This window comes from Tiliqua scincoides, chromosome 2, assembly GCF_035046505.1.
Source record: "Tiliqua scincoides isolate rTilSci1 chromosome 2, rTilSci1.hap2, whole genome shotgun sequence".
Taxonomy (NCBI): Eukaryota; Metazoa; Chordata; class Lepidosauria; order Squamata; family Scincidae; genus Tiliqua; species Tiliqua scincoides.
This window is the reverse complement of record NC_089822.1, coordinates 257,598,825-257,615,876: the sequence shown is the minus strand read 5'-3', so window position 1 is coordinate 257,615,876 and position 17,052 is coordinate 257,598,825. Positions and strand designations below refer to the sequence as shown.

Sequence of the window (17,052 nt, the reverse complement as noted above, 5' to 3'; positions counted from 1 at the left end):
TCATAAGCACCACTAGGAAGCACTGTAGGTCTCAAAAGCACAGTTTATTGCCCTGTTCCTCCTCCTCTATGACCAAGGGAAGCAGAGGTCTACTCCCCCTCCCCCCTTTTCAAGCACCACCTATTCACCTCCTACTTCTCTCATAATCCATCCTAGTATTATCTGGCCCACCAGCTCTGAGTAAAACACCAACTTTTCCCCAACCCCAGCTCTTCAGTCTGGAATCCTTGGAGTAGGGGTTTTTTCCATGCTCAGAGCCTCCACATACCAGTCGGGGAGAAAGGTGTAGTTAGAGTTCTGATGTACTGTGAAGGAAATGGGGTGACCAGGCTCCCAGGAAAAGAGATGAACCAACCTGAAAGAAGGTAGCAGACATTTTCAGATTCTCAAGAAGTGATATCAGTATGCTGCCCTTAAACTGACAAAGGTGGGTTTTTTGCCCTACACTGCCAGATTAGAAATGAGACAAAAGGTGACTGTTAATTGCCGAAAACGCTGATTACAAAGCTCATAAGGGAGCTTTGCTAGTTCTCATTGTCCTTTTAAGCCCCAGGGTACCCTACTCCTACAGTTCTCTTCCACCATGAACTGTGGCTACTTCCTTCAAAAAAAAAAAAAATCAGAACTCTTTATAAGGCTGTTTTGTGTCATTGCCCTTCTGATTAAGGAACTAGCCCATCTATTCAAGTGCTGTCTAATGCTCCTGGTTGCAACTCAAGTGAATTACAATGCCTGAGATCTTTCCATCTCAAGATTCTGGGGAGTGGAGACCTTCTGCGCCAGCCATCAGCTCCAGCCCCTCACTCTAGCTTTCTGAACCTGGCCAGTTCATCCAGAAGGCAGCCGTGTGTGGGGGGGGGGGGAATCATCCACTTCTGCTTGCCACATTCATCTCCACATTCCCCAGACTGGAAAAGGAGAAGAGTGCTAGTATATCTGACTTCCCTCCATTGTTCCTCTTCCATTCCATCCCCTCTTCCTTTTCTATTCCAGGGAATGGGGAGGACAGAAGCTGGCACATCATTGGGTAGGGGGAATAATATCTGGCATACCACCTCAGATACCAGTCCTCGTCCACCTCTATTTCCAGGTATCTGTTTTTCTGCTTCTCTTCTACCCTGCCTCAGCCCCTCACTTTATATTTTCAGTTTTCCTTCACCCTCCCATGTTATACCCCCTTTTAGCTGAAGTGAAATAACTGTGGCTGGTTGCCCTCACAGACTATGCCTAAGCTGCTGTCAGCCTGCCACAGTGATTCCTACTTACTTTGGATTGTCCTCAGTCACCACTTGCTTCATGAAGGCAAGAAATGCTGCACAAAAATTCATACACACGGCTGGCTTCCAGCAACCTGGGTCTTCCTGACAGGGAGAAAAAGGGAACTTAATTTAGGAATACATCTAGAGTGGTGCTCTGCACTCACATTGTCAAGGATGCAGTAGTATAACGTGTATAATGGGACAGGATCAACGAGAGGTTGGTATTATCTGCAGGGGGAGTAGAGAAGAACCAATCCACAGTGGTGACAGTTTACCTAAGAAGGAGTAATGCAGGGAGTTCAGCACAGAGGTAAGTTTAACCACTCAGGGTTTGGTTTGCTGGATCACAGCTCAGTTTTATACAATCCTACATTTAATGTTCACTCAGAAATCTTACTTGTTTCAATAGGACTCTCCTTGTAGTAAGTGTGCTGAGGATTGCATCCTTAGCTACTATACTGCACTAGCTCATGAGTGCAGCTCTCTGCAACTGGTCTCTGTTGCTGCTGCCACCACCACTTCCCTTTGTCCTCAGTGGCCTCCTGCCTGCCAGATCAGCTGGAATGCATCCTTGTGCTCCATTTCTTTCCCCATCCCTGCAATGGCACTTGCAGCAACTCTCTCATCACCCTTTCCCTTGCAGTCAGGAGTTAAAGAGAAAAAGGGAAAGAAGCCAAGAATAGGGAAGAGCTTCAGATGAGACTCACCCTAATAAGCTGGAATATTTTCATGGTCTCAAAGGTTTCCAGTCCTACAACAGTGCCATCTGGTCCCCGGTATCCAGCCACAATCCTTGACACTCCCGGCAGAAAAGACTGAGCCCACCATTTGATGATCTTGTGCCTGAGAACAGATAAGCCATTGACAAAAACTGAATTTTCCCATCTGCCAAGTTTCCTTTTTCCACACAACCTCATCTTCCTTCCTGGAGGAGACCTGGCCTACACAGGCAGATGGGGGAAACGGAAGAGTCCAGACATAACAGAATGTCCTTTACCCCTTTCCACTTGCTAGAGAAATTAACTTGTTTTTGTTTAAAAGCCTCCCTGCAAGCAGAAAACTTAGCTTGGTAGAGGAAAAAGTCAGGCCCTTTCTCCCTGATGTTGAGAGAAAAGGGGATTGCAGGGAGAATTTTAGACTGGTCAGCTTCAATTCTGTCTCATGAAAATGGGTCAACAGCATTAAAACTGGTCTTCAAACTGATGACCTTCAGAGAATCCTTTCAATGCAATGTCGCTGAATGTTGCAAAGGATTCTGAGAACAGGCAAGTCCTCAAAACTTGGTCATAGACCAGGCCTGTTAAAACTTCACTGCCCTACCAGTGAACCAAGAGTGTTACCACACCCACCACTCACCTGGCTCCTGCCTATTGCAGAAGGTGGGTTGTGCAGGACAAGCTATCTTTCAGGAAAGCCTTGCCTGCTATTTTTGATCTGGTGGCGGAACCTTCTGATAAGAGTTCATCGACTACAGTGGCTTTATGAACAGTACTGAGAGTCACACTGCTGACTAAAATGTCAAAGCAGCTGAGTGGGAGAAAGCTCCATCTCTTTCTGCTTCAGATGCTTTAAAAGGAACATTCTGGCTCAGGTGGCAGTCCCAGTTCTGTGTCTCAGCCAGCTGCAGCCACTGGACTTCAAGTCTCACCCAAGGATTGCCTGGCAAGAAACCTCACCTTGCCCTACACCAGCAGCGGAACACAGAAAGGCCCTCTTATCCACTGGTCATCGACATCTACACCAGGGGTGTCAAACATAAGGCGCAGGGGCTGGCTGCAGCCCACAGAAGCTCTTTTTCTTTTCTTTTTCTGGCGCTTCCAGCATCACTACCAGCTGCTCTCATCTGTTGAGGCATATTGAAGTGTCACTGCTCAAAAGGTAGCCCGCATGACAAATGGGCTCTTGCACATCTTGGAAATATGGTCAAGATTTACATATTTTCCATTCTGTCATTTGCAACTGATGAGTTTCTAAGTGAGGGGGGAAAATGCTTTTTTCTGGTCATGACCAGCTTAGTGACATCACTTCCTGCTTAATTACATAATTTCTGGCCCTCCACAGGCATCAGGAATTCTATTTCAGCCCCCTGTACGAAATGAGTTCGACACCTCTGGTCGACACTAACTGGTGATGGTTCTTCTGAGTTTCAAACATGGTTCTTTCCCAGCCCTCCCTGGAGACATCAGGGATTGATCCTTCTCCGTACAAAGCATGTGCTCTGAAACTAAGCTATGGCCCCATCCCCTGAGTGCTAACCTAGCTAGAACCATTTTCAACATTTTTTTTCTGTCGCAGCACACTGACCTCCATCGACTTTATCTCCTGTGATATCACTTCCACCTTCTGTGGTTCTGTTTCTAGAGCAACTGTCTAGTAGCAAATGGTCTGTCCTCTTCCTTCCAACAGAAGAACAGAATTCGTTAGTACAAAGATTTGCCCTAGAAACAGTCACAGAACCCGGAAGAGAGTTTTTCAGTGATTTTTCAACAGGTATGCTTCAAACTCCCACAGCACATCTGTGGACCTTTTACAGCGCATCAGCTGGAAATTGCTGAGCTAGGTGTGGGACAGTGAGTCATTACTGCCTATAACCAAAAAGTGGGCAGGAGCACATGCACATGGGAGAATCACACCACCTTTGCTGTTCTCTCCCTCACCGATAAAAATTCTTCCTTTGTGCTGGGCTGTGCATTACTTTGCTGGTCTTCAACTCCACATAACAGGCTGGCGGGTTTGGGGAGAGGCTCCGGGGATCTGTGCAATCCACCTCTCCAGAGAACAGAAGCGAGTGGGTTCCCAGGCGGCTCCGAATCACTGTACAGAAGGCCTCATTTGTGTTCACCACTCCAGTTGGGTCTGGAGTCCCATCTGGACTATCTAAGGCACAAGGAGACATTTGGCAGGTGGATGCATAACAAGACTACCAGCTTAGTGGCTCCTCCCTCTTATTTGCTGCCCCCCTTTTGCTGTGATTCCCTTGTTCCCATTTCCTTTTTGAGAAGTTGTGGTTCTCCTGCAGCTGAGCACTGACAGCACAGCAGTCCTCTTTGAAGTGCTTTTGATCTTGCATAGGGAAGAAAATCAGAAGACTCTATAACAGACGCACAAGGGACCAATTTAAAAGATGTTCCTTAATGATCCACTTGAAGTGATCCTTGCATGTTGGCAACCTTCAGTCTCGAAAGACTCTGGTATCGCGCTCTGAGAAGTGGTTCTGGAACAGCGTCTAGTGTGGCTGAAAAGGCCAGTTCGGGAGTGACAATCCCTTCCACACTGGGAGCAAGTGCAGTCTGTCCCTGGTCTGTCTCCCTGGCTATGGGAGTGATCCTTACCCTCCACAGTATTCCACCTGGTCACTTATCTCCAAGTCTATTGTGCAACTATTATCTACACCAGGGGTGCTCAATAGGTGGGTCGCGATCTACCGGTAGATCGTGAGGCAAAATGAGTAGATCGTGGAGTGCCGACCCCCCCCCCTTCAGGTGCCTCTGGGAGGAAACGCCGGGAGTAAGGCCCATTGTACTCAATGAGGCTTACTCCCAGGTAAGTGTGGCTAGGATTGCAGCCTCACAGCCTAATCCTAGGCATGTCTACTCAGGAGTAAGTCCTGTTATACTCAGTGGGGCTCAAGGTACACCAACATACATTGTACACATAACTGTTATATGTTATGATGGGGCGAACATTGTAAAAAAAACTCTGGTAGATCTCCGGGCCTTGCTGGGTTTCAAAGTAGCTCTCGAGCCAAAAAAGTGTGAGCACCCCTGATCTACACCCTTCCTCCAGAAGCTCAGAGAGGCACACAGTTTTCTTCCCTTTGCTGTCCAGTATCCTTCAGGCAGCTTCCTAGCCAAGAGAAGATTTGAACCTGGACGAGCTGGGGCCCAAGGTGTCTCGTGGGGACCTTGAAACAAAAGCTCCTGAGGTCTCCTAGACGAGGGGTGTCCTGTCATTTCAGCAGTAACTCAAACTTGGCACTCCTGCAGCGTACCAGAATCCTTACCAGCACACATGTACTGCTCAAACTTGTAGCCCATGTACATGAGCTCCTTCAACATTTCAGGGCGCTGCTCCCGCTGCCTTCGAGCAGCCTCTGTCTCGACTTCACTGATGTAGAGGGTCCCACCGAAGAGGCTGACCGCCAGCAGCCACCCCTCCTGTGTCTCATAGGGGGTGGTCAGCACTTTGGTGAGATGCCCCCGCCACGTCACAAAGTCTGCATTCACTGGCCGCCTAAAGGGTAGGGAGAATGAGAGAAAAGTTAAACGTATCAAGCTGCTGTACCCCCCCTCGTCAGGCCAGTGGTCTATCTAGCCCGGTGTGGTCTACACTTTGGCTGGCAGTGACTCACCACGGTTTCAGGCAGGGGCCTTCCCAGCCATGCCTGGAGATGTCAGGGACTGAACATGGGACCTTCTGCATGCAAAGCATGTAAGCTATCTCTGAGCTATGGCCCCATCTGCAAAACTAAAAAACAAACAAAGCACAAGGCAGTGGGCGGTTGAGGCTATTCTTTCTATATAGGCTCCAACATCACCAGTTAGAGAATCCGAGAGAGATGAGCTCAGTACAAAGGGAGCAAGGGGAAAAAGAACAAGTCCCCGCCTTGCAGGGGTGGTTTGCACCTTCCTGGATTTTGGCAAATCTTGAAGACTTTGCAACTCCAACAGCAGTTCTTTTTTTTTTTTGTGATTATGGATTTAATTTTCTTTCTACCTTACTGCCTTTTTATTTGGCTCTCTATGCTTTTCCGATTATATCAGCAGCGGTTAGTTGATTTGTACTGCTGTTTTAAGCAGGAAGAGGAGGCTGGAGGAAAGCTTTTTAAAATGAATAAGAAATCTCTCACTTCACAGTGTGTAGGGAAGCAGCCCCACCGACCCAGTTCCATCCCTGCTTTCCTCACCCTTTGTCCTCAGACAGCAGCTGCTTCTGATTCTGAGCCACCCATCTGAGCAAGTGTTCCAGGCCCTCGTGGACACTCTCATCCCGCCGTACATAGCGGTCTCGGTAGCCATCACGCAGGTCAAATCCGGGAGAGGGGCCCTCAATAGGAGGAGGGGCATAATAGCGCAACTGGCGAGCATCCCCATGGTAACAGCGCTGGGCATCCAGGGAAAAGCGTCCCACTTCAGCTGGCCGCCGGTAAAAGGGGAAAGGAGCATCATACTTAGACGGTGTGACAGGCAGAGTCAGGGGAGCCTTGGTGTCGCTCTTCAGGTGCTTGGCACGGTTACCTTCAGCAACAACCTCGTCATCCTCTCGGTCATGCTTCTTGTGGCTGATGCTGGTCTTCATTAGGGACTGCAATCGACAAGGGAAAGGACAGTGAATTTGGACTTCCAGAAGTTCATGTCCCCTACAAATTTTAATTCTTTTTGAACATGCCCCTCTAGACTGGATGCACCCAAGACTACTTACAAAGTAACAAACCTAACAGCCAAGGAAAATATCTATCACTCTTCCCTAGTAAGAGAACATGCACGTGTGCACAAAACTGAAGGAGTTAAATATCTGATTAAGCATGCTTTGTTTCAATTAGTTTGCCACCTCTCAGGGGTGGCCAACTCATGGCACAGATGCCACTAGTGGAATGAATGTGGACACTTTCAAAATGGCACACACAGTAGAGCCAACCCCCCCCCCCCATCGACCTGGGTGAATCCTCCGCATCTGACTGTGCAGACTGGCTTTCTGCAGTAAAGGCTGCCACCAAGCTGGAGCTAATGCAGGCTGGCCAGCCACTGGTTGTCCATGTGTAAGGCATGCTGAGGCACTACTTCCTTGATCCAGCATTTGGCACAGAGGGGTAGGACAAAGCGCAATTGGTCCAGCCAACTGCTGGAGGCAAGCAGCACCAGGCTCCATCCCTCTCAATAGTGTACGGCATCCCAGCCCAGCTGCACCCAGGAGGGACACCACCGGAGGCACTGAAGTGGCACATTCAATATTCTGTACAGTAAAGATGGCACGTGGCACACGCTGGGTTAGCCACCCCATCCTACCTCTCGGCTCCTCTAGCCACTCTATTGTACTCATACATGGTGGATTTGGACATTCCCCCCCCCATCCTTTCCATGCACACATATAGATAAAATGGGAGTTCTGACACAAGGCACAATGGGAGTTCTGACACTTTGTGATTGTGACAAAGTAAACTTTTGAGACTATGAGCCTAGATAAACACTTTTTAGTTGGCAACCTTCAGTCTCAAAAGACTCTGGTATCGCACTCTGAAAGGTGGTTCTGGAACAGCGTCTAGTGTGGCTGAAAAGGCCAATTCGGGAGTGACAATCCCTTCCACACTGGGAGCAAGTGCAGTCTGTCCCTGGCCTGTCTCCCTGGCTATGGGCCTTCCTTCTTTGCCTCTTAGCCTCAGACTGTTGGCCAAGTGTCTCTTCAAACTGGGAAAGGCCATGCTGCACAGCCTGCCTCCAAGCGGGCCGCTCAGAGGCCAGGGTAAAACAATACTGTGCATTTATACAAGCACTGTATAAGCTAAGCCAGTGGCACACTGGTATCCAAACATATTAGCACTGGGACCCACTTTTTAAAACCCTATCAAGTTTTAAAACTCTATCAAGACCCACCTAGATTTACCAGACTTTTTTTTATAAGTAATAATACTTTATTTATAAGTAATAATAACCAGAAAAAACCCTCTCAAACATTTATCTCCCTAAATCTACACAAGTTGCAAACTGCAGGAGCAGAGCACTTTGCAGGACCGTTTGCAGTTAGCCTGCAAGCTGCAGGAGCCCAGCTCTTTGCAGGGCAACTCGCAGCTACGTATCTGATTTTTGAACAGCCTCAGAGCTTGAGGCAATCGCTTATCTGACCCTTTAGCAACCCACCGCAAACGACCCACCAATGGGTCCCGACCCATAGCCTGGGAACCACTGTGCTGAGCACTTCAAGATACATTTTGTCACAACAACCTCGCCAGGCAGGCCAGTACTCTTATCTCCACCCTGCAGGAGGAAAGGCTGGGAGGGGCAAGGGCTTGCCCAAGGCCACCCAGTGGCGTCATTTGCACCGGGGGCTTCCTGACTCCCAGCTCAAGGACCCACGCTTGCCTTCTGTGACGTCATCACCAGGGGACGCGACTTGGAGCTCAAATGCGCCGCAGGGACGCCCTCCGTGGCCCTCTGCCTCTCTGACGCCTTCCACACACTCAAGCGCCCGCCGCCGAGAGAGGCGATGCCCGTAGACGCGTTTGCCTCCGTTAGCTCTGCGACTGGGTGGTCTTGACGCCATCACCAGGCGCCGGTCGGTGAAGAAGCCGCGCCCTCTCCCTGGCCAGTTCCAAGAGTGGCCACTAGGTGGCGGTCGCGGCCTTCGGTCCTGGTGCTGCTGAGAGCCTGAAGCTGACCTGCTCCCTGCAAGATCCTGAAGACACTCAGCCTAGGCAGGCCTAGGATTGTGCCCTAAACATGTCTACTCAGGAGTAAGTCCCACTGAGTTCAGTGTGGCTGACTCCCAGGAAAGTGTGCATAGGATTGCAGCCTGAGCGAATGAATGACTGAACGCCCAATCCTAGGCATGTCTACTCAGAAGTAAGTCCCACTGAGTTCAGTGGGGCTGACTCCCAGGAAAGTGTGCCTAAGATTGCAGCCTGAGGTGTATGAATGAATGCCCAAGCCTATGCATGTCTACACAGACGCAAGTCCCATTATAGTAAATTGATCTTACTCCCAGGTAAGAATGAATAGGATTGCAGCCTGAATGAATGAATGATTTGTATAAGGCTGGCTCTGCCTCACCACCTCCCTCCCCACCCTCACCTCACCTGCCTCCCCTCCCACCACACATCTCTGGCTGACGGTGACCATCCACTGTTGAGTGGAAAAGCGCTTTGTACATGTTCAGAGGCAGTCATGTCTATGTAGGGTGACCAGATTCCAAGTGGGACAGAGTGCCTGCACTGTAACCACTGTACAGAAGTGGGAATTGGCACCTTTTTTAAACCCCTCCATGCTGAGCTGCCCCTGACCCAAGGCTGCAGCTAAGGCCTGCTGGGCCTCAAAATCCTCAGCCCAGCAATTATTTGGCACAACTTGTGCAACAGCCCTCTTTGCCCACACTCAAAATGGCCGCCAGGTCAGCTTCATCCCTTCCTCCCCTTTCCCACGCAACCTCGAGCCGTGAGTGGACACGCTGCCGTCAATCAAAGCCCGTTCCTCCAATAGGAATGAAGGGTTCCACAGGAACGGGGCGGGGCAAGAGCAGGGAGGGTGACGTTATTCTTCGCAGACGAGGAGTCAGGACTGGGCTTGTGGCGGACGCGGGTGAGAACTGACTGCCTATCCAAGGGGGGGGCAATGTGGTGCCGTGGTCGCCTGTGGTGGGTTGCTTGAGTGTCTGTTGAGCCCTGGGAGGACGAGGGGACCCGTTGGAGAACTGCAGTGGGTGAGTCAGGGAGAAAGGGGGATCCTTGTCTGTTGGGCTGGGGCTGTGGGGAGGAGGAGGCCTGACTGGTGCTGGACAAGGGAAGGCAAGGCCTGCCTATGTAAAGCGCCTTGGATTAAAGTCTGAGAAGAAATCTGATGACTAAGAAAGGCAGTATATAAATACCTGTATTAATAACTAATTAAAAATCTAACTAAAAACCAAGAGCAAAAGAACCAGCAAACGCTAAAAAGAACACGAGCCCATAAAACTGATTCCTAAAAACTTTAAATATCTGCATTCAAAAGTAAAAACCTCAGATGGCAAGAGTGAAAAGAAATGTCCCGGCAGACAGCCTCTAAGAAGGGAGCAGTTCATAGGCTATGAGGAAGGGAATTCCGTAGAGTTGGTGCCACTATGGAGAAGGCTCTACTCCTTGCCGCCGCCCCACCCACCTCCATAGGAGGCCCATAAAGGGCCTCTCCAATAACTGATGAGGGCTTTAGGGGTCTCAGGTCTGTTGCTAGATGTTGCTAGTCAGGGTGGATGGGAAAGCTGGACCACTGGGCATCACAAACCAAGGATCAGGTGGGTCCTAGAAAGATGGGTTCAAGTAGCTTGAGGAGCAATGATACCTGTGAGCTTGAGAGCTAGCTTTCACTGAGATGGTAAACTTGTGTCCTGTGAGAAAGGGTGACTACATTTGGGGCTGTTTAGTATAGGAAAAAGGTGACTCAAGGAAGACATGATTGGCACTTATGCCATTATGCTTGGTGTGTAGAAAGGGGTGGTTTGGAAAGGGCATCTTTGTTGGGAATTAACAGTGTAGAAGCGGGGAGAGGGAAGAAAGGAGAATTCAAAAAGGAGCTGTTTAGGGACAGTGCTGCCTAATAAGCTAATATTACCCAGTCTTCCATTTTCAGGCTGGCCTCATGAAGCGAAAGATTCAGCTCCTCTCAGATACATTCAAGGCCAAGAAACAACGGCTGGCTCTAGAATCAGAGTTTTCAGAACAGGGTGAGTGTGGCGGACATGGTGAGACACTGTCCTATTTTAATTCCAAGGCTCCTGAGTTCTTATTCTCTGTGTTCCCAGCAGGCCCTGAGGCAGTAGAATCAGCTCTCCAGTACCTGACATCTCTCTTCCCACGGAAACTGTTTGAGGATTCACTGCCATCCTTAGTTCTGAGACATCAGATCTACAGCCTTGTCAAAGACCGTACAACTGTGGACAGACGCCTGGTAAGAGTCACCCCCTCCCTTCTGGTATCCTAAATCCCACCCTGCTGTCAAGACTTACAGTCCAGTCTAGTTTGGTGCAACCCAGTGGAAGTCCCTAATCCTTTACATTTGGCATTGAGCTGATGGGAGATTGGACAGAGCGAGTTCTTGTGTAAGCAGCTCTGTGCTTTGTAATGCAAGAATGGATTGCAGCATAATACAATTATTGTGCCATCCATGTACATGGTGCTTTAACAGAGAGTGAAAAACCATTTTCCTATTCTGGAGGCACAAGGAAGACAAAAAGACAGAAGTGGCAAGTTTGTTATGTTGTTATGAGCTGCCTTGGTGATTCTTTTGATGGGACAAGAGGGTGATCTAAAAATCCTTGAAACAAAGGAATGCAGGAAAGATGGAGTAGAGAAGAAAATTAATTATTTATCATGTCCACTTCTTAATACTCAGTTATGGTGCAATGGGGATTAGGAGGTGGCATCATAGGGGTGTTATGGGAGCTGGTTTCAGGCATAAGGGGCAGCAAGGGAGAAAGTGGAAACCTTTGAAGACTCAAAGGACACCATCTCCTCCCAGTGATCCTACTCCCGACAAAGTGAGATATGTGGGGAAATTAAACTGTGAAGATGCCTCATTTCCCTTCCTGTCAACCTGGGGAGGTATATTCCCTGGCATCATAAGGAAAGTATATCTGAGCTGCCTTCTCACACTGTAATTCTGGGGTGCAACAGCAGATTGCTCCCCATGTTTTATTCAGCATTAAGTTGTGTGTTGATAATTGGTAAACTGCTCTCCAGCCCTTCAGCTCCCATTTCCCTTTCTTCAACTATCAAAGTCTGCTCATGGCTTTTGGCTTGTCATATATACAAAATGAGCCCTCTCTCTCCCCAGAACCAACTGAAAGATGAAGGCCGGATCCGGATGTTCCAGCACGGCTTTGACGCAGACAGCATTGCTGTGGCATTCACAGACAATTATAAGTCCAAGGTCTCTGCTTGTTGGGCAGATCGTGGGTTTAGCAGAGATGCAGATGCACTGGCAAGATTGTGATGGCTCTTTCCCCACATCCTCAGGTGCTGGAGTTTGTATCTGGGAAGGAGTTTGCCAGGACAGTGCAGAAGTTCTTGGACTCTGTTGTCTCCTCTTGTCCGGACATCAGTTTTGACAAAGGAAAGATGCTGAAAGACTTTGGCTTCAGGGACACAGAGATCACGTGAGCAAATGTGCTCCCAGTAGGGAGACAGAATGGCTGTATCAGCACATGAAGCTGCTTTGTCCTGCGTCAGATCATTGGGCCATCTAGTTTGAGTATTGTCCACTCTGGCTGGCAGCAGCTTTCCAGGGGGGAGGCAGTATTTTTTCTGAGGTGCACAGCTGTACCTCCCAGGCAAGCTCCACACAGCACGGAGCTCAGCAAGCAATGATGTCATCACTGAACACACACTGGTGTGGACCCCTTAGAGCAGTGTTCCTTCAACAAAGGAACAAAGGGTCACAAAGCCTCAGTTGTGGGTGTAGCAGCGCAAGATGCTGCTCTGGGGAGCACCCAAGGCTTTTGAGGACCTTGGTGCTTGGTGGGAGACACACAAAACTATATCTTGTGGCCTGATGGAGAGTTTTAAAAGTAGAAGCACTCTGAGGGTTTGAAAGTTAGATCTCGAGGCAGCAAAGCATTAGAACAATGAATACAACAGACAAGTATAGTAGCGAGATGCAGAAGGAAGGCCAGATGCAGAAGAAGTAGTTCTGGAATTCAGCCTTCTTTGCCTTTTATTCCTTCTCATACAATTCACAACAGGCTGGGATTTTCCATTATCTGATCTTGTTTACAATACTAAACCATGAGTCAATAGTTTGCGTAATAGGGAAATTTTCAAGAGGATGATGAGACTCACACTGGCTGTAACCAGTCGGCTTTCTAGTTAAACCACAAACACATTCCTAGATATGATTCTTTATAACATCACCTTGTTGACAGGCTACAAAGCTTCAGACCTAGCATGTCACCAAGGCTGCGCCGAGTTTGCTCTTGTGCATGTGCAAAGTGTGCTTTGCTTCATTGTCAACATACTAAGGCTAAGGCTAGCGCCTGTGTAGATAACCACTACATCGGGGTCGCAGCAACTTATGGGAATGAAATATGTTGAACACGATGGGACTAAAGCACCACCAGGTAAAGAGGAGGCATCAGCTGTACCCTTTCAGGTACCAGGAGGTTGTGTCCCAGTCCTGCTTGGGTTCTTAGCTTTCACTAGTGCCAGGCTTCATGGTAATTTTTTTGTTCTCTAATAAAAATATTTGGTTACAGTGAATAGTGTTGGGAAGGTTTAACAAGGACAGGGAGTGAGCCGCAACAGGGGCAGTGATGGGTGGATAGGGGAGCAGGTTGGATGGTGGGCTCTAGTCTCATACATTTATTTAGTCTTGGGATTGTGGCACAATAAAGGTTGAAGACCACTGACTTCAAGGGAACGCTGGCAGTGGCTTTTCTCTTCCTTACCTAGAGATGCTGGGAAAAGAACCTGACCATCTGCATGCAAAGCATATCTACGCCCCCTCCCCATTGCCAACCAGCATCGGTGCAACTTATATCCCATGTTTAGTTTGCCAGATCACAAGTGTATGACTTGTAGATCACAAATCACCTGTTGAGTGCTTTGCAGCATCCTTGTTTTTGCAGGATGCCAACAGCTCCTCTATCAACCTGGTGTGGTCTATTCCCCAGTGTCATGAGGAAAGGACATCTGAGCTGCCTACTCACACTGTAATTCTGGGGTGCGACAGCAATCTGCAATTACCAGACATACATGCTGAGCTTCTGGTGTCCCTCTGTCCTTGGCTGGTCACAAGTTGTGTGGGCCTGCATGGCTCCCTATAACAACATAACCCCCTAAGATAAAGAGAGCCTTTGCTTTCTTCAAAGCCTTCCCATCCTGTGTCTCAGCAGCAGGTGCCTTATGGTGTTAAAGGAACAAATTTTAATGCTGAGATGTTAATGTTTCGCTCCTGCCCCTGTGTTGTGTTTAGGGAGCTGGTCAATGCTGGAGTCCTGACAGTCCGGGATGCTGGGAGCTGGTGGCTGGCAGTGCCTGGAGCAGGCCGCTTTGTGAAGTGCTTCATCAAAGGTTGGTTAGCATCTCCTGCAATCCCCAGGACAAGAACTGTAGCACCGGGAAGAATTGAAGCACCACCTTGTTCAAGGCTAGGGTTATATATTTAAAATGCATGATCCACGGCCAGCACATGTTTGGTTGATGATGGCACTTTTAAACGGACAAAGGCTGCTAGCCAGAAGCTTTTTAGGAGCTTCTGGGGAGTTAGAATTTAAGGGGAAGTGCGATGAATGCTCTGTTTTACCGCTAGAGTTAGTCTTTTTGAACAATTCTAAGAGCCCTCACGGTTGAACTCCTGAGATTTTTTTCAGCCTTGATCTACCCTTGGCTGTGAAGTCAAAGAATTTATTTCCCGTTTTTGTTCAGTTTGCAGAGGTTGAGCTTATGCTCCAGGGTGAAGCTGTAATACTCCTGAATCAAGCCACCCACTGACTTGTCGTTCTCTCTTCTCAGGGAGAAAAGCTGTGTTGAATATGATTGAAAAAGCCAAATACAAGGAAGTTTTGCTGTCAGATCTGCAGAACCGTCGAGCACCAAGTGTAAAGCTAGGCCTCTCCTACCACATTCATGATATTATTGGAGCTCAGCTGGTTGACTGGTAATTAGTTTCTACTGTTGCCTTCATTTCCTTTTCTTACAGTAGCCTTTCCTCCCTCCCCATAAAGCCTAGTCTTGTGAGCCCAGCCTTGGTGTAACTGACTAAAACAGAAATCATTGCATGCTTACTTGGGAGAAAACCACACATTCCTGAGTTTCCTCCTGAGCTGATGAGTACTTGCTTGCTGTGCTTTCTCCCTTCCTAAAGCGACCCAAGAATATTAACTCCCAGTAGCCTCTGAGAGAAGCACAAAGGCCAAGGATGTGAGTTAGGAAGTTCTCATAGCCTAGAACTTGCTGGATGATGTTAGGCAAGCCTCTCTCTCTCTCTCTCTCAGCCTCAGCCCCACTCCACTTCCCCCCCCCCCATGTAATATAAGGATAACAATTCTGAATTACTTACAGGCTTATGTTAAGGATGGAATGGTTGCTTTACAGAAATGGACAAAAATCCATTGTCACCAGCACCAGATACTCAGAAATAGAATTTTAATTTCCAAAAGGAGTACCTTATTCCCTTCCCAGTGTTCTTAGGATCTCAGTTGTGACTCTTTTCTGCCTCTGACCTGTGATCTCTTGCTCTCTTTTTTCTTTCCTAGTGTACCAACTACCTCCGGCACTCTCCTCCGGCTGGCTGATGATTAAATGTATGCAATTTTTTCAATCCAGCAAAGATCTGTGCCTAAAATGGATGTTTACCCCCTCCCCTTGAAGCACTGAGAGTTTACCCTGGAGTTCAAGACTTTGTCTACTGAGCCACCAGCATTAGTGGGAATGAGAAGAACTTTTTTTCAGAAAAAATATTGTCTATTTATAAGATTTACATGTTGCACTTAATGTGGATTCACACAGAAAAAGCATCGTAACAGGCAGGACCTGTCATTGCCATGAAAGGACTGTGGTTTGGAGGCTGTAAAGGGATTTGGGACCTTTTGGGACTATCTGTGGGTATAACTTGTGGATACTAAAGCACCATGTGAGGTGTACTCATTTGGACTAAGAATAGCTCTGGCTAAATATGCTCCTGCAGCAATGCATCCATTGCCAGTGAGCAGGTGTATATGTATGTGTTTTGTTGTCTCGCCTTTTTCTTTCTGAACTTCTGTTCTCCAAAATGCCTTGACGCTTAATTAAAAGAAACATTTCACCTTTTTCCAGTTTGTTGGCTCCCTATAATGACCAGGAAATGTAAATTGAGTTTCTTTCTGCCTTACCAGTAGAAAGACGTTTGTTTATTCATTATTATTCTTCCTCTCCTTCTGGGAGGTTTGGGAAATGTACAGGGTCTTCTCACCCTGCCCATTTTATCGTCTTAACAACCCTATGAGAAACTTCAGGAAGTCACTCGATGTTCTTTACTCAGTAGCATTGAGTCCCAGGTCTTCCCAGTCCTTTTCCAATGCTGACTGGTCCACGTCATCATGAAAAGAATGTATTCATACACATTCATACACGTCATCATGAAAAGAATGTATTCATACACATTGCCGACGATGCAGCTGTCACTACCCACTCTGCCAAAGATCTCCAGCAGCTCATGGATCGTTTTAGCAAGGCCTGCCAAGATTTTGGACTGACAATCAGCCTGAAGAAAACACAGGTCATGGTTCAGGATGTGGACTCACCTCCCTGCATTACAATCTCTGAGCATGAACTGGAGGTTGTCCATGACTTTGTGTACCTTGGCTCAACGATCTCCGACACTCATTCTCTCGATGCCGAGCTAAACAGGCGCATCGGTAAAGCAGCTACCACGTTTTCCAGACTCACAAAGAGAGTCTGGTCCAACAAGAAGCTGACGGAACATACCAAGATCCAGGTCTACAGAGCTTGCGTCCTGAGTACACTTCTGTACTGCAGCGAGTCATGGACTCTTCGCCCACAACAGGAGAGGAAACTGAGCACTTTCCACATGCACTGCCTCCGACGCATCCTCGGCATCACCTGGCAGGACAAAGTTCCAAACAACACAGTCCTGGAACGTGCTGGAATCCCTAGCATGTATTCACTGCTGAAACAGAGACGCCTGCGTTGGCTTGGTCATGTCGTGAGAATGGATGATGGCCGGATCCCAAAGGATCTCCTCTATGGAGAACTCGTGCAAGGAAAGCGCCCTACAGGTAGACCACAGCTGCGATACAAGGACATCTGCAAGAGGGATCTGAAGGCCTTAGGGATGGACCTCAACAAGTGGGAAACCCTGGCCTCTGAGCGGCCCGCTTGGAGGCAGGCTGTGCAGCATGGCCTTTCCCAGTTTGAAGAGACACTTTGCCAACAGTCTGAGGCTAAGAGGCAAAGAAGGAAGGCCCATAGCCAGGGAGACAGACCAGGGACAGACTGCACTTGCTCCCGGTGTGGAAGGGATTGTCACTCCCGGATTGGCCTTTTCAGCCACACTAGACGCTGTGCCAGAACCACCTTTCAGAGCGCGATACCATAGTCTTTCGAGACTGAAGGTTG

General features: G+C 48.3%; 2 protein-coding genes across 8 annotated transcripts; one reads left to right on the top strand and one right to left on the bottom strand.

Annotated features, from left to right (window-relative positions):
- Positions 1–23: 23 nt before the first annotated feature.
- On the bottom strand, positions 24–8,506 carry DXO (decapping exoribonuclease). 3 transcript variants are annotated; one of them, XM_066616523.1, is made up of 7 exons: positions 8,336–8,506; positions 6,166–6,563; positions 5,263–5,492; positions 3,917–4,136; positions 1,967–2,102; positions 1,267–1,361; positions 24–355 (listed from the first exon to the last, which is right to left on the bottom strand). In XM_066616523.1, the coding sequence occupies exons 1-7, from the start codon at positions 8,348–8,350 to the stop codon at positions 214–216; spliced, it is 1,236 nt and encodes a 411-aa protein (XP_066472620.1). In that variant the 5' UTR covers positions 8,351–8,506; the 3' UTR covers positions 24–213. The 3 variants fall into 3 exon arrangements, with proteins under 3 accessions (XP_066472620.1, XP_066472621.1, XP_066472622.1); XM_066616524.1 differs by lacking the exon at positions 8,336–8,506 and adding an exon at positions 8,198–8,317; XM_066616525.1 differs by lacking the exons at positions 6,166–6,563; positions 8,336–8,506 and adding an exon at positions 5,611–5,719.
- Positions 8,507–9,487: 981 nt separating this feature from the next.
- STK19 (serine/threonine kinase 19) lies at positions 9,488–15,745 on the top strand. 5 transcript variants are annotated; one of them, XM_066616529.1, is made up of 8 exons: positions 9,488–9,547; positions 10,571–10,664; positions 10,746–10,888; positions 11,774–11,869; positions 11,956–12,095; positions 13,910–14,007; positions 14,449–14,593; positions 15,192–15,745. In XM_066616529.1, exons 2-8 carry the CDS (start codon positions 10,580–10,582, stop codon positions 15,235–15,237), a joined length of 753 nt encoding a protein of 250 aa, XP_066472626.1. In that variant the 5' UTR covers positions 9,488–9,547; positions 10,571–10,579; the 3' UTR covers positions 15,238–15,745. The 5 variants fall into 5 exon arrangements, with proteins under 5 accessions (XP_066472626.1, XP_066472623.1, XP_066472627.1 ...); XM_066616526.1 differs by having other exon boundaries at positions 10,743–10,888; XM_066616527.1 differs by lacking the exon at positions 9,488–9,547 and adding an exon at positions 9,554–9,668 and having other exon boundaries at positions 10,743–10,888.
- Positions 15,746–17,052: the final 1,307 nt, after the last annotated feature.

Coding starts and splice junctions, on each gene's coding strand:
- DXO (XM_066616523.1), bottom strand. Junction 5,493..6,165: donor CTGCTGTCTGAGGACAAAGG/GTGAGGAAAGCA, acceptor CCTACCCTTTAG/GCGGCCAGTGAATGCAGACT. Junction 1,362..1,966: donor AAATATTCCAGCTTATTAGG/GTGAGTCTCATC, acceptor TCTCCCTGTCAG/GAAGACCCAGGTTGCTGGAA.
- STK19 (XM_066616526.1), top strand. CDS start 10,580: ATGAAGCGAAAGATTCAGCTCCTCTCAGATACATTCAAGGCCAAGAAA. Junction 10,889..11,773: donor CAACTGTGGACAGACGCCTG/GTAAGAGTCACC, acceptor CTCTCTCCCCAG/AACCAACTGAAAGATGAAGG. Junction 14,008..14,448: donor TGTGAAGTGCTTCATCAAAG/GTTGGTTAGCAT, acceptor CTCTCTTCTCAG/GGAGAAAAGCTGTGTTGAAT.